Source organism: Hyalella azteca, unplaced genomic scaffold, assembly GCF_000764305.2.
Source record: "Hyalella azteca isolate HAZT.00-mixed unplaced genomic scaffold, Hazt_2.0.2 contig4627, whole genome shotgun sequence".
Lineage (NCBI taxonomy): Eukaryota > Metazoa > Arthropoda > Malacostraca > Amphipoda > Hyalellidae > Hyalella > Hyalella azteca.
In genome coordinates this window covers 1-17465 of record NW_025934840.1, presented here as the reverse complement: position 1 = coordinate 17465, position 17465 = coordinate 1, and the positions used below count along the sequence as shown (strand labels likewise).

General features: G+C 34.1%; 1 protein-coding gene across 1 annotated transcript; it reads left to right on the top strand.

The window, feature by feature from the left end:
* The first annotated feature begins 253 nt into the window (after positions 1–253).
* Positions 254–17391, top strand: LOC108665334 (DNA mismatch repair protein Msh6). The gene is made up of 11 exons (XM_047880082.1): positions 254–479; positions 1622–1781; positions 3740–3939; positions 4526–4582; positions 4755–4865; positions 9616–9731; positions 11981–12292; positions 13845–13997; positions 14829–14963; positions 16240–16375; positions 17324–17391. Exons 1-11 carry the CDS (start codon positions 383–385, stop codon positions 17389–17391), a joined length of 1545 nt encoding a protein of 514 aa, XP_047736038.1. The 5' UTR covers positions 254–382.
* Positions 17392–17465: the final 74 nt, after the last annotated feature.

Sequence of the window (17465 nt, the reverse complement as noted above, 5' to 3'; positions counted from 1 at the left end):
ACGTTTTAAATATATGTAGGGACTGACTTGGGCCAATGTCTCATGTAACTCATATTTATGTACTACCGCTGGCCATTGATTTATTTCTTTTCATAATTAGGAATTTGTAAGGGATATATGTGATTCCAAGGAACATGATTATATGTCATTACAATTTTCTAACGTATGCATGATTCTATGCCATTACAATTTTCTAAAGTTTGATTGAGCAGTGATAAAGAACGCTGGATCTGAGGTAATTTTTATGTGCATGCAGTGAAAAACGTGCATTCGGGAACTCGGCGCGAATTCCGTAGCACGTCTGAGTTTTGCGCTCTGCTGCTGGGACTTGCATCTCGTCGGATGTAAACAAACGTCTTTGCTGTGTAATAATAATACAGTAATGGCGAAGCAATCGTCACTCCTCAACTTTTTCAATCGTTCGCAATCTGCAACTCCAATAAAAGAAGTTGTGAAAACTATCAAGTTGAAAGGAGTTGGTAAGTAATTGAGTTTTATTTACGCTAATAAATAATCAGTTGTTTGCCTATTTTTCTATAATTTGTTGAAATACCCGGTATCAAATTATCAATAATGGTAGGCTAGCTGGGTATGATAGTGGGTATAGGCTATAGCCTTCAGGGTTTATATATATCACTAGCTCAGTCTAGCTGACTATATGTGCATTAGTTACAAATTTACAATCCTCAAAGTGCTTAAGACTCAACCAGAGAATTGTCAGCTCGGTGAAATTAAATATATGAGGATTTACGGAGGCTTTTTCAATTACTTTTAGTTTTTGGACTTGGAGTCAGGCTGGCAGTCTGTAACCTTGTCAGCATTTAGGTAGTGTGATTACTTAGGGAGCCATGGCATGAGACAGACCCATGAGTTTGACATTTAGTGAGCCATCACTATCAGTAGGTAGGTATCTATTGTTGAGATTGCCAATGTGAATGTGGGAAATTGCCTAGCCTGCAGCTTTGGAGAAAATTGACATTCCTATAAATTATAAAGCAAAAACCTAAAGAATTTGGATGATTTTGCAATCATAAAATTTAGAAAATATTTTAAATATGTTTCAAATAAAATTCATGTTAAGAAAATATTGTAAGATTTGAGGAAATATTTCAAATATGTTTCAAATAAAATTCATGTTTCAAATTGAGGCAAAAAATTGCAATATTCCCATTCATAATTAGAACACTTTTTAGAGAGACCTAGAATATAGAAAATTTTATGAGTTTACCTATGTCAAATTATTGACAAAACTCTATTACAATTCAACTTGTTTCTGGTAAATCAATATTTTAATATTGCTTCAGCAGACACTCCAAACTTGTACTTAATTCTGGTTCTGCTTACTACACCTTTGAGCAGGCGTACAGTTATGCACAAATTCTTGTACGTAGCTTACTGCAAAAATGTTTTGATAATAGGCTACCACCACTAGAGTTAAGTCTTCATAGCAGCACTTATGCAACACATAAGTGGGTAAAGTGGCTACATGTAAATAGCAATGTTTTGATAATCAGTCTCCAGGGTATTGAGGCTTGACAGTACCAAAAAAAGAGGCGTTATAAAATGCAATAGAACAGATAGCATGTCTGCTATCTTGATTTAATTCAGATTTTCTGTGCAGAGGTCACTGAATTCACATTGGTGTGGGGAAAATTGGAAGGACATCCATGGTGGCCAGGCTTGGTTTGCAAGCCTCCCTCTGGAGGTTCATTTTCCCGCAAGAATGCCGTGCACTTGCAGTTCTTTGAAGATCCTCCTAGTCGTGGCTGGGTGAGAGAGAGGTCAGTTGGCATAATGGAAAATCCCAATAGTATGAATGAAAATTTGTTATAACTAGTATGTAGTTTATTGTGCATTTGTAATGCATAGTGGTAAACCACAGATTTTTTTAGAATCAGTTCATTTTCAATTTCCTCGTCCAAAGATTCAACCCAATTAATGTATATTGTATGATAATGCTGGTATCCATGATAATTTACTGGTCTACTTATAGGACTCAAAAATGAACTTGAGGGAGAGTAAAAATAGTCTCTGCTTTGCCACCAAGACTACAAACTTAGTAGTCTTGTGAATTTTTCTTTGTAAAAATCATCCCCATGTAGTATGTTGATATAATATCATTTGTTAATTTTACACCATTGAGCACTCCAAAATTTATACTCGTATGATCTTAGAAGCTTGAAACTAAGTGCATAGGCCAAGAATGTTAAGTGATGGCTAATTTACTAAAATATAGTCTAGTGAATGTGAAAAGAAGTTGATGATACTTTTGCTGCATTTCTGCTTTTTCTAGATAGAATGCAACTATGCAGTCACTCATGCAGCATTGTGTGCCAGATCTTAGGTCTTATAGCTTCCCAATAGTGAATTATCTCTAAGGTGGTTAGGCCAGCTAAGTATATCACAGTTCTGAGGCTTTTGCATGAAAGTATGAGCAATTCTAAGATATTTATATCCATGGGCATTCATAAAAATTTCATATATTTAAAGCTTAGATTGCAGTTGATGAATCAATCAATTATGGTCACTACAGTTGAAAGATTGACATTATAAAAAATTAACCTGCATATTTTATGAGAAACTATCTAAGTTCAAGATGATTATGTAAATATTATTAAGCTACTGATTAGAATTGAAGATATATTGCTACTTTTATAATATGATTAAGAGCATAAATTTCAGAGACTGAACCACAATTTTTCTTTACGTGCTCCTATTTTAATTCTTGAGCTTTTTTGTATATGATGTCATGCATGACATGATATGCAGATGATTGATAATGATAATTTTGCTTCAAACACAAACTGGTGGGGAAGTGTTATCATCTGTGGCAATTTGCTGCCAAAGGGTTAAAGCCATTATAGCAAACTTAAATTGTTTCAAGAAACCAATTTTGACTCCAAAAGCCTCTATGGTTCAGCTTAGCTGGCCAATTTAATTTTCTATCAAGAGATGCTAGTGAGATTTTTAGTTGCCATGTGTGGCAATTTGCTGCTAAAGGATTAAAGCTTAATTAGCAGATTTAAATTGTTTCAAGAAACCAATTTTGACTCAAAGCGCCTCTATAGTTGAGCTTAGCTGGCCGATTTTGTTTTCTTTCAAGAGATGCTAGTGAAATTTTAAGTTACGATGTGTGGCAATTTGCTGTCAAAAGGTTAAGGACTAATTAGAAAACATAAATTGTTTCAAGAGTTCAATTTTGACGCAAAGCGCCTCTATAGTTGAGCTTACCAGGCCAATTTCATTTTCTTTCAGGAGATGCTAGTGAGATTTTAGGTTACAATGTGTGGCAATTTCTGCCAAATGGTTAAGGACTAATTAGCAAATTTAAATTGTTTCAAGAGGCTAATTTAGACTCAAAAAGCCTCTATAGTTGAGCTTACCAGGCCAATTACATTTTGCCAGGTAAGCTCAACCGTAGAGGCTTTTCGAGTTAAAATTTGCCTCTTGAAACAATTTAAATTTGCTAATTAGTCCTTAACCCTTTGGCATTACTTAATGCCAAAGGGTTGCTACATGCTACATTACATAAATTTGTTTACTTTTCCCTTTGGCATTACTTAATACCAAAGGGTTGCTACATGCTACATTACATTAATTTGTTTACTTTTCCCTTTGGCATTACTTAATGCCAAAGGGTTGCTACATGCTACATTACATAAATTTGTTTAATTTTCAGCTACATTTCATTTTCTTTCAAGAGATGCTAGTAAGAGAAGAAAATTTGTTTACTTTTCAGCTTTTTGAAGCCTTTTGGAGATCCCATAAAAGTTGGAGTTCCAACTTATAAAGATGGAGCATGGCAGAAAGCTAAAGCAAGTGCAGAGGAAGCTGCCAAACTGAACATTGAGGACCGGGAAGCCTTATTGGTCACTCATGAGCCCTCGGATGAAGAAATGGAAGAAGAAAGCGATGATGAGGCTCAAGAAGAAGGTGAAAGTAAGTTTATTAAGTAAATTTTTGTATTAATTAAAAAGGAAGTGATGATGAAGCTCAAGAAGAAGGTTCTGAAAGTAAGTCTTTCAAGTAATTTTTTGTCAATTGGAGAAAATTTCGATTATTTTATGTTCTCTTGTTGCTTCAAGTCACTATATTCACGTTTAGGAAGAAATGGGAGAAGGAAGCGACGATGAGGCTCAAGCAGAAGGTTCTGAAAGTAAGTCTTTCAAGTAATTTTTTGTCAATTGGAGAAAATTTTGATTATTTTATGTTCTCTTGTTGCTTCACGTTTAGAAACAATTTTTTTTGCGGTGATATTAGAGAGAACATTAAAATATAACTCAGTACCTACTCACTGCAGTGAGTGACAGAGAGCGCATTTTCTTAAAATTCACAAGAACTCAAAGTCACGGACGGACGGACTGACAGACGGACATGATGAGCACAATAGCACCTTTTTTTCCATAAATGAGAAAATGCGCTAAAAATTATCCCATTTTTTATTATCATCCCAGCTACATTGTCTCAAGAAGCAATATTCATTAACTATTGCTCATTCATTGCTATAAATTTCCATATATTTCAGACAGCAGCAGCAAGGAAAACATTGATGACAGCAACCTGACCAACAGCTTGAGCCCAAATTCTTCTTCTTCTAAGGTTCCTGGTGGTAGTTATCTATTGTTCATTGGTGGTAGTTATCTATTGTTCATGTTATCTATTGTTCATTCATTGCTATAAATGTTTATATATTTCAGACAGCAGCAGCAAGGAAAACATTGATGACAGCAACCTGACCAACAGTTTGAGCCCAAATTCCAACAAAAAACGTCCTAAGCAAGGTTCAAGTTCACAAGTGCCATCGAAGAGACGGAGAATTGTCTTGCTGAGCGAGAGTGATGGATCCGCTGATGAATACAAACCAGGTATGTTATTGCTTTTGTCGTATTTGGATCTTTGAATCTGATAATTTTTGTTAAATCTAACCGTATAACCTATTTTATCTCATTGAAAATGATTTACGGTACTGCAAGCCTGGTTTGTTATTGCTGCTGTCTTGTTCAGAAACTTTGAACCTGATTATTTTTGTTAAATCTAACCTTATAACCTTTTGTATCTCATCGGAAATGATTTAATGATTACTTGTTTGAGTTTTAGCTCACTTTAAAACAGGGTTGGCGATTTTTTTTTATTTTTTTAAAAAAATCAAAAAAATAAAAAATCAATGATTTTTTTGATTTTTTCATGATTTTTTTTATTTATTTGATTTTTTTTATTTGTTCAACTTTTTTGTCTTTTTGATGTGTTATTTTTTATGTTGCAATTAGCCTACTAACAATAACAGTATATGGATCATAATGGATGGCTAAAAAGGGCACTTATTGCCTTCAATAATGGCCAACAGGCCAAGGTTGTGTTTACCACTTAGGGATTTTTGGGTAAACAATTATTGGTAAGTCTATTCATTAGCTTTGTAAAGTTTGTATGGAGTTTTATTTTCCTAGAAGTTAGCATAACATACCATTTAGAATACTTATGTTTTGAAAACAATATCTGGAAGATGGGGGCTATTAGCTGCAACACACTGTTGGAGTCGTTTTTGGAGGAGGGAGTAACCGTGATCGTGAATTCCGATCGCTATGCTGCAATGTTGCAAAATTTCTTGCAGCCCAGGATGGAAAACATTGTTGAAAATGAAGCATTGCAAGACATGTGGTTCCAGCAGGATGGGGCTACAGCTCACACAGCCCGAATGTCACCCAATGTTTTGAAACGCATGTTTCCCAGAGGTCTGGTGTTTCTGAGGGGTGATTTACACTGGCCTGTGAGGTCACCTGATTTGAGCACTTGCGATTTCTTTCTTTGGGGACTTCTAAAAGAGAAGTTCAGAAGTTGCCCTCACACCCTACCACAGCTAAGGGGATGGATTATTGCAGCAGAGGTTATAGCCATACCTCGCCATATGTGTGAACGTGCTGTAGGAAACTTCCAAGAACGACTCCAACAGTGTGATGCAGCTAACAAACCCCATTTTCCTGATATTGTTTGCAAAACATAAGTATTTTAAATGGTATGTTATGCTAATCTTGAGGAAAATAAACTTACTTCTTTATGTACCACCATTACTCTTTTATTTTGCCTCAAAACTGTTCAATCAGTTCTGCCCCCCCCCCCGTGTATAAGCTAGCTAACACATTTAAATTGTATATTGTAATCAATATATAACAAATAGTCAAATAGTTAAAGACTGGTACTTATAGCCTTATAAGAATTAGCTAAGCTGCTAGAAATGTACAATGTATTGCACTCTTGATGCCTCTGTACCAAAAACATTCCATTTATTGGAACCTAATACACACTAAAGGCAACAAGTTTATATGCCAATTTGTCATTTATAGTACATTTATACTAAACCATGAATAACAATACCTCAATATAAATTAAAGACTGCCACTCAATATATTTAAATATATGAAAAAATAAAAAAAATCAAAAAATCGAAAAAATCAAATAAATCATGATTTTTTTATAAAAAAATCAAGTGATTTAATCACATGATTTAATCATTTTGATTTAATCATTGCCAACCCTGCTTTAAAACCTGCTAATTGCTGCTGTCTTGTTCAGAAGCTTTGACTCTTATCAGTTTTGTTGAATGTATTCCATCTAAAACTCAAACAAGTAAACGGTAAATAATTTTTGATGAGATATAATAGTTTGTAAGGTTATATTCTAACCTTATAACCTATTGTATCTCATCGAAAATGATTTAATGTTTACTTGTTTGAGTTTTAGCTCACTTTAAAACTGGCATATGGTTATGTTAACCTTATAACCTTTTGTAGCTGTGGAAAGTATTTGACTGTCGACTTGATCGAATTTGTTTATGTGAATTTGAAAGGTTAAATCATTCGTGCTCGTTTGGCTGTGTAACCTTACCTACCAAACATAAACGTGGGTTTATTGGCTTGTATGTATTATATACATTTGACTTTCCAGTTACAAATCAGTAGAAGAAGTGATAGAATATTCATATGTTTGAAATAACAATGATACTAAGCTTACAGGGTACCCAAGGCAGGCATCTAGTGAATAAGTTTTCATACTAAACTAACTAAGCCAACATATTAAGCCGACATGGCGCAGCCTGACATGCCTATTTGATCTGTCCGACTGTCTCTCCCTGGTATTGAATTAAGTGGCAAACTGAAGTAACGGAAATTGAAAAAGGAAAACGTTCAACCTTCCTTCAAAAATTATATTTCATAGTGAAATTTTAACAAAATCATCTTTTTCATTTGATACAAATTTTATTGACTTAAGCTGGAGTTTTTCAATTCAAACAACGTTTTGCGATGCCTGATCAACCATTGAAAATAGTATTACACATACAGGTATCAAATGATTGATACCTTCCTTGCTCTACCTATGAGTAATACATGTAGGTATCGAACTACATTTGAATCAAAATTATAGGTTTCAAATGATTACAATTCTAAAATATTTCTATGCCAAGCCTCTAACATTCAATGGACTGGCATGCTGGTCCGTGGCTCAGGCTGGATTATTACTGCTATTATATATTAAATCTATTTTTACCTAATGCTTCAATATTTATTTATTTATATTCATTAGCTTTGAAACTCAAGTATGTAAATCAAATGAGAATCCTTCAAACGGGCATGCAACACTGAACTCCCAGTAAAGTTCCGTTTGAAATTTAGCAGAAAATTACATTTTCGTTATGAATGCAATTTACACTGACCAAACGGAATATTGAATTTTAATTTTTTTAACCTAACGCTAATTTTATGACAAATTTGATTTCATAGAAAAAATATTATAACTTACCATTAACTTCATACATCTTAACTGTTTATCCGTCCGATGAATATTGTGGACAAGTGTAATTCTTCTCTTCAAATGCACTATCTTTGTCCAATATACTGTATTAACCAATAATTTTTAATACTTATATCATCCTTTTGTTTATTGTAGGGTTCTTCATTAATGCGAGTCTGATTAAAATGAATGCAATTTTTATTCAAAACTTTCTTTAGAGTTGAGTGTCAGTAGCTGGCTAATAAGTGGAACATTAGAGTCAATAGTTGGGTGAACGTGTCTTTCAATTTCTCTCAGGCTGCAGGAAGGAGATCAAATTGCAGTAATTATACTAAGTACATACAGTGGGTGCAAAAAGTATGTGATGCAGAGGAAAAACTTTATTATTTTGACTTTTACAAAATTGCAATTATCAAGTCAATATTTAATATTGTTGTTTTTATATGATATCTGTATTTACCATGTAAATATACATTAGAATGATGTTTGTTCATGTTATTTTGTTAGATAAGCTTTAATTAAATTAATTTTTAGCGCATTTTCTCGTTTATGGAAAAAATACACTATTGTGCTTGCCGTGTCCGTCCGTCCGTCCGTGAGGACCGTGACCTCAAGTTTTTGTCAACGAGAAAATGCGCTCTCTGTCACTCACTGCAGTGAGTACTGAGTTATATTTTTTTCTTTTGTGTCGGATACTTTTTGCACCCACTACATATCACATCACATGTCACATATTACGTGTGTTACATACTATCTCACTTGTGTGCTATGTACATATACTTTTCATGTGTCTATCTAAGGAATATATTTCCATGTCCGCCATTCAATTCATGTTCAGAATGCGCTAAGTTTTTTTCACTCTATGAACCGCGTTGCATTTTTTTTCATGTATTCATCTAAGGAATATATTTCCATGATTGCCATTCAATGCATGTTCAGAATGCGCCAAGTTTTTCTAACTCAACGAACTGCATTGCATTTTTTTTTCATGTATCCATCTAAGGAAATATTTCCAACACTGACATTCAATTCTTGTTCAGTATGCGCTAAGATTTTTCTGTACTCTTAAGAACTGTGTTGCAAATTTTTTTTCATGTATCCATCTAAGGAAATATTTCCATGTCCGCCATTCAATTCATTTTCAAAATGCGCTAAGTTTTTTTATTACCCTATGAACTGCGTTGCATTATTTTCATATATTCATTTAAGGAAATATTTCCAAGACCGCCATTCAATTCATGTTCAGAATGCGCTATGTTTTTTCGTACTCAATGAACTGCGTTGCATTATTTCAGATTTATTGCATGTTCAGAATGCGCTAAGTTTTTCGTACTCTATGAACTGTGTTGCATATTTCAGATTTATTGCATGTTCAGAATGCGCTAAGTTTTTCCCGTACTCTATGAACTGTGTTGCATATTTCAGATTTATTGCATGTTCAGAATGCGCTAAGTTTTTCCCGTACTCTAAGAACTGTGTTGCATATTTCAGATTTATTGCATGTTCAGAATGCGATACGTTTTTCTTACTCCATGAACTGTGTTGCACATTTTTTTTTCAAGTATCCATCTAAGGAATATATTTCCAAGACCGCCATTCAATTCATGTTCAGAATGCGCTAAGTTTTTCTAACTTAATGAACTGTGTTGCATATTTTTTTCCATGTATCTGTCTAAGGAATATATTTCCAAGTCCGTCATTCAATTCATGTTCAGAATGCGCTATGTTTTTTCTTACTCTAAGAACTGTGTTGCATATTTCAGATTTATTGCATGTTAATTATGAATGTGCCAAGTTTTTTCCGTACTCTAAGAACCGTGTTGCATATTTCAGGCGAGGAAGCAGAGAGCAGCGACGAGAGTGCGTCGTCTGGTGTAGACGAGAACGAAGTCTCCAAAGACGAGCCTCGCTCTGATGACTCTGTAACGCCCTCACCTTCTCCAGTTAAGGTTAGATACATAACTATTATTCTATTATTTCAATATGATTCTATGAAGTCAGACACTTAACTATTATTCTATTATTTTATTATATTTCTATGAAATAAATATCGCGGGACGAGAACGAAGTCTCCAAAGACGAGCCTCGCTCTCATGACTCTGTAACGCCGTCACCTTCTCCAGTTAAGGTCAGCAACTTAATTATTATTCTATTATTTCATTATGATTCTATGAAGTGATTATTGCGGCGTCTGCTTCAATCAAACTCCAAGGGCAAAGACGAGCCTCGATCAGATGACTCTGTAACGCCGTCACCCTCTCCAGTTAAGGTCAGACAATTAACTATTATTCTATTATTTCTTTATAATGCTACAAAGTAGAATTAGTGGCTTCAAACAAACTTCAAATAAGTGGCTTCAAAGTTCAAACAAACTCCAAGGGCAAATACCATGCCTCGCTCTGATGACTCTGTAACGCCCTCACCCTCTCCAGTTAAGGTCAGCAACTTAAGTATTATTCTACGATTTTATTATATTTCTATGAAATAAATATCGCGGGACAAAGACGAAGTTTCCAAAGACGAGCCTCGCTCTGATGACTCTGTAACGCCCTCACCCTCTCCAGTTAAGCCTATTAACTATTATTCTACGATTTTATTCTAATTCTATAAAATAATTGTCGCGGCATCTGCTTCAATCAAACTCCGAAGGGCAAATACTATGAAAGTCAACTTACTACCATCAACGCTTCAATTGTTTATCATGCTTCTATTGTTAACTATTATTCTACAATTTCGTTATAATTCTACAAAGTGATTATAGCGGCTTCTGCTTCAAACAAACTCCGAGGTCAAATACTATCAAACTCAACTACCATCAACGCTTCAATTGTTTATCATGCTTCTATTGAAATACTACTACTATTACTGTTGTGGTTAATAGTTGAATAATAATGTACAATAAAGTATTATTGTTGCATCCAGTGTTTTAATATACTTGAATTCACTAAAATGTTCTCCAAAGTTAAGTCTTGATTGATCATTGCAACAGGACGTTTCCATGTATACTATTATGATATTAGACTTAATTTCAATGATAAATAAGAGTTCTACAAATATTGGTTCTACTGAAGACCAGAAAATAGTTTTTACTATCAATTCTTTCCATATTTTTAGCGCATTTTCTCATTAATGGAAAAAATGCACTATTGTGCTCGCCATGCCCGTCCGTCTGTCCATCTGTCCGTGATTTTGCGTTTTCATCGACGAGAAAATGTCACTCACTGCAGTGAGTCCTGAGTTATATTTTTTTCTTGTTTAATGATAAGAAGTAAAAAAGATATTGTTGAAAAAATCCACTCTTTTCTTTGCAATTGTACTTGCATAAACGACAAAATTTGCCATCCCATACCAAGATAATATTTAATATAAAATTTATAATTTTTCTTTTGAGTTATACGCGCACTTATCCACATCACATCTCGTGTTGGGGTATTACCATTTTATGAATTTGTATTTTCAATGCTGAATCATGAAGTAATATGATTAAGTAAAATGGACATTGAATAAAAAATGTAGCTTAATTCAATTTTTTAATTGGTCAAATTTAAGTTCAATATTGGATTATAAATTTAAAGTATAGTAGTATAATAATTATTATACTTTAATTATAGTAGTAGTATAATTAATTAATAATTAGTATAGTCTAGTATAATTTAAAGTATTTTCGAATATCATAATTGGGTTAGATGAGAGCTTTTTGTATAATGTAAGATTGAGTGGTTAATCCAGCGATAAACAGCATTTGAATCTTAAATTATAATGGAAGCAAGAAACGCAATTGGAAATGAGAATTGTCTTTGATGGATTATTGATCTTGTGATCCTAGCCTGGGGATTGTCTACTAGTCTTACATGTATGTTGAATTACATGTATGATTATCAATCTTGCGATCCAAGCCTGGGGATTGTTTACTAGCCTTACATGTATGTTGAATTACATGTATTATTATCGATCTTGCGATCCAAGCCTAGGGTTGTCTACTAGTCTTACATGTATGTTGAATAACCGTTCAATAATTATATTTGTTATCTTACCTGATTAGCTAGCTTTATTGATTGATCATCTCGAAGTTATACTGCTTAAATTGCCTCTGTTCAGTACATCATAATATCTTATAGAGATTATTGGTTTTATTTTTTTGCTTTCCGGGCAAAATAATGTTATTGGTTATATTGTATAAACTAAAATCATTTTTCAGAAATCGGTATCATCAAAGAAGCGGGGTACCAATGGATGCTCCACACCCAAGCTCAAACCCAGCGTTACACCCAAGCTTACACCCAGCGTTACACCCAAGCTTACACCCAGCGTTACACCCAAACTCACACCCAAGATTACACCCAGCGTTACACCCAGCGTTACACCCAAACTGACACCCAGTCTCACACCCTACACTCCATCAGCTCCACCCTTCACTCCATACACTCCCACTGCTCCACCTTATTCACCGGTTGCTGCGTCAGCCTCTCCGTCTCTCAAGTCAAAATTATCGCTTTTTGCTGCCAAAGAGGTAACGATATACGATAGTTTTTTTGATAGTTTTCAATTTTAAGAGCGTTTACCTGGTTTGTTTTGTAATCCCAAGCATAGTGGCAAAGCAGAGGGTTTTTTAGACTCCCTCAAGTTCATTTGTGAAATTGTGAGTCCTATAAGTAGACCAGTAAACTGTAAAGTATCCTGGATATCAGCAGTATCATACATAAGGAATTGATTTAAATCTTGGGTAAATGAGAAAATTGAAAATGAACTGATTCTAAAAAAGCTGTGGTTTGCCACTATGATCCCAAGATAATTTTTAGCGCATTTTCTCATTTATGGAAAAAATGCACTATTGTGCTCGCCATGTCCGTCTGTCTGTCTCTGTCTGTCTGTCTGTCCGTCCATGACCTCAAGTTTTCGTCGACGAGAAAAAGCGCTCTCTGTCACTCACTGTAGTGAGTACTGAGTTATATTTTTTAAAATATATAGTATAAATCATTGATTACTATAGACTAAGCACACATAAATAATTTTTAAAAGAGGTACTTAATGTTATCGGATAGTTTTCTTGCTGGCTATCAATTTTAAGAGTGTTTTCCTGGTTTGTTTTGTAATCCCAAGACAATTTTTTGAAATATATAGTATAGGTAAATGATTGATTACTATAGACTAAGCACACACAAATAATTTTTAAAACAGGTGGTGATATTGGATAGTTTTTTTGATGTTTTCAATTTTAAGAGCGTTTTTCTGGTTTGTTTTGTAATCCCAAGATAATTTTTAAAAATATATAGTATAAATCATTGATTACTATAGACTAAGCACACACAAATAATTTTTAAATGAGGTGGTGATATTGGATAGTATTTTTTTTTTTTTGCTAATTTTCAATTTTAAGAGCGTTTTCCTGAATTATATTGTAATCCCATAACAAGTTTAAAAATATATAAATTCTTGATTACAATACCGTAGACTAAACATTGTACTGGCTTGCTGGTTGCTTGCTCTACGGAAACAATTTATGATCATTGCTTCTAGTCTCTGACAAAATAAACTCGTTTCATTGAATAAATTTCATGCTAAAATTTCTGTAAACTGGAGAGTTTGTTTATTACTGATTCTGATAGTAATTACTTCTATAACTAATCATGTTCATAATGTTTTTTGTGTATATTACTAAAATACCTTGATTTAATTAAAAATTAGAGTTTGTTTATCGCTGAATCTGATTGTAATTCCGTCTATAACTAATCATGTTTATAATGTTTTTTTTGTGTATATTCAAATTTTGCCATAGGTTACAGACCCGGAAAGTAGCGCCGGTTACAACCCGCCCTCCTTCTTGTTGCCTGAGAACATCAAATGAATTTGTTTATTACTGAATCTGATAGTAATTCCATCTATAACTAAATAATGTTTTTTGTTTATATTAAAGTTTGCTTGTAGGTTGCAGACCCGGAAAGTAGCGTTACCTCGCCCTCCTTCGTCTTGCTGCCTGAGAACATCAAATGAATTTGTTTATTACTGAATCTGATATGTTTATGTTTATATTGCTTTTTGTTGATACTCAAATTTGCTTGTAGGTTGCAGACCCGGAAAGTAGCGCCGGCTACACCCCACCGTCCTTCTTGCTGCCCGAGAACATCAAAGATGCTGCTGGTCGCCGACTAGATCATCCTGAGTATGACCGACGCACCTTGTGGGTGCCCGAGAGTTTTCTCAACCAGCAGACGCCTGTAAGAGCTTAACATGCATGCTTTAATGGCCATTTTATGCTCACTATTACCCTGGTTTTGATCAGTTTCAGTGCCCATTTCACTCGAATTGTGGGTGTTAAATACAATTTCAATCAAGCACCTTGTGGGTGCCCGAGAGTTTTCTCAACCAGCAGACGAGCTTCAACCAGCAGAAGAGCTTCACATGCATGCTTTAATGGCAGGTCCCATTATCACTCAAATTGTGGATGTTAAATACAATTTGAATCGAAAGTCTGGTATTGAATGGCCATTCTATGCACATTAATCTCCTGATTTTGATGAGTTTCAGGTCCTATATAATATAATATAATCTATAATAGGTCCTATGTTCAGGTTCAAATTGTGGATTTTAATAAAATTTTAATGAAAGGTCTGGTATTTCATGAAATCTTGTAGCGGCTTGAACAATTTCTTGAAATTAGTTCATTTTAGATTTTTGGATAACATATTCTCAAATCTTAATTACTGATGCCTGAAAATTTGACATCGTTTAAGTATGCAATTTAGCAATTTTAAATACAATTTAATCGAACGTTAGGTTTTTCATGAAATCTTGTAGCGGCTTGAAAATATTTTCTTGAAATTAGTCCACCTTAGATTGTTGGATAACGTATTCCCAAATCTTAATTACTGATGTGTGCCTGAAAATTTGACATAGTTTGAGTATGTAAATTATTTTTTTTTTGCAATGAATTGATGTTTTTAGTAAGTAGAAGAAGAAGCCTTGAACTTGAAACACTTAATTATTTTTTTTTGCAATGAATTGATGTTGTAAGTAGAATTATGTTGTTAACGTGAAACACTTTTCAGTGCCATCGTCAGTGGTGGCTGTTCAAGAGCCAGAACTTTGACACGGTTCTGTTCTTCAAGATGGGCAAGTTCTATGAATTCTTCTACATGGACGCTGAGATCGGCGTTCAGGAACTTGGACTCATTTTAATGAAGGTAAATTGGCATGGAATTTCCTGCCTCGTGCAACAATGGAAACTTTTTTGTGAACAAGCTTAATTAGTATTCAATGCAATTTTTTAATAGATTTTTCTCTTTTTAGCGCATTTTCTCACTTATGGAAAAAATTGACTATTGTGCTCGTCATGTCCGTCTGTCTGTCCGTCCGTCTGTCTGTCTTTGTTTGTCCGTCCGTCCGTGACTTCATGTTTTCGTCGACGAGAAAATGCGCTCTCTGTCACTCACTGCAGTGAGTAGCAAGTTATATTTTTTAAATTTTAATTTATACGCCAGCTTGCAGTGAATTGATCAATTTTCCTATTACTTTTCTTCTTACATTAAAATTTGAGTATTTTCCTTTGATGAATGTGATTTTAGTATAGTATACTTATGAGAGTTTTGGTGAAAACTGAGTTCTCACTTGTAGACTGTTATCCTATGAGAGTAAATACGTGTACTGCGCTCCTGCCTGGTGACAGTTGCTTCTTGAAGCATTTGCTTCTTGATGCAGTTGCTTCTTGATGCTTTTGCATCTTGAATCAAAACTAGGCCCTTTTTAGAGCCTCAGATCGTTTTTATTTCTTAGTTATTTCCATTAAACAATTGTATTTCCATGAAAAATTTGCGTGCAGGGTACAGTTCCGCACTCTGGGTTCCCGGAGATATCGTACGGGCGCTACTTGTCATCCGTCATTGAGAAAGGCTACAAGGTTTTTAGAACCTTAGATCATTGTTATTTCTCATTTATTTCCATAAAACAATTTGTATTTCCATGAAACTAATTTGCGTACAGGGCACAGTTCCGCACTCTGGGTTCCCGGAGATATCGTACGGGCGCTACTCGTCATCACTCATTGAGAAAGGCTACAAGGATTTTAGAACCTTAGATCGTTGTTATTTCTCATTTATTTCCATGAAATAATTTTTATTTCCATGAACTAATTTGCGTACAGGGCACAGTTCCGCACTCTGGGTTCCCGGAGATATCGTACGGGCGCTACTCGTCATCACTCATCGAGAAAGGCTACAAGGTTTTTAGAACCTTAGATCGTTGTTATTTCTCATTTATTTCCATGAAATAATTTTTATTTCCATGAAATAATTTGCGTACAGGGCACAGTTCCGCACTCTGGGTTCCCGGAGATATCGTACGGGCGCTACTCGTCATCACTCATTGAGAAAGGCTACAAGGTTTTTAGAACCTTAGATCGTTGTTATTTTTCATTTATTTCCATGAAACAATTTTTATTTCCACAAAACAATTTGTGTACAGGGCACAGTTCCGCACTCGGGGTTCCCGGAGATATCGTACGGGCGCTACTCGTCATCACTCATCGAGAAAGGCTACAAGGTTGCCCGCATCGAACAGACCGAGACTCCTGAGATGATGGAGAAACGCTGCAAAGCTAGTAAGATTGACTTTACTTATGCCTCTTGATTTTACTTTGTTACCACTTGTTATCTGTGTAAATTGAACTCTATTGAACTGTATTGAAACTCTATTGAACTCAATTCAAAGGCTACAAGGTTGCCCGCATCGAACAGACCGAGACTCCTGAGATGATGGAGAAGCGCTGCAAAGCTAGTAAGATGCCTCTTGATTTTACTTTTACTTGTTATCAGTGTAAATTTAAATTTGATTTTCCAGTAGATAAATACGATGCCTCCTGAAATGAAATTTGATTTTTGTAAGATGCCTCCTATGATGCCTCTTGACTTTACTTTGCTAGCAATTGTTATCAGTGTAAATTTTAATTTGATTTTCGATTAGATAAATATGATGCCTTTTGATTAATAATTTAATAATAATAATAATAAATTTAATAATAATAATAAATTTAATAATAATAATAAATTTAAATAATAATAAATTAAAAATAAATAAAATAAGATAATAATAAATTTAAATGATGGAGAAACGCTGCAAAGCTAGTAAGGTGCCTTTTGATTTTACTTTGCTAGCAATTGTTATCAGTGTAAATTTAAATTTGATTTTAGATAACATAAATACATGTATTACATACATATAATACATGAATGAATACAATACGTGAATTAGTTTCCGCTTATACTGAGAAATTTATTTATGTAAAATTTAGTTTAAAGTTACATGCAGTCTGATTTAATTTTTGTCAAGTGATCGGATGGACGGATTGTAGTTATAATAAGTTAATATATATATATTATAATAATATAATAGATTAGTTTCCGCTTTTACTGAGAAATTTATTTATGTAAAATTTAGTTTGAAGTTACATGCATTCTAGTTTAATTTTTTCAAGTGATTTTATGCACGGATTGTAGTTATAATAAGAATAAGTTAACATACATATTATAACAATATAATATACCCACAGCACCACGGTGCAGCAAGTTCGACAAGGTGGTGCGGCGGGAGATCTGCCAGCTGAGCAGCGCATTATAATAAGAATAAGCTAATATAGTATATATATATATATATATAATATAATATATTCACAGCTTATAATATATATTGTA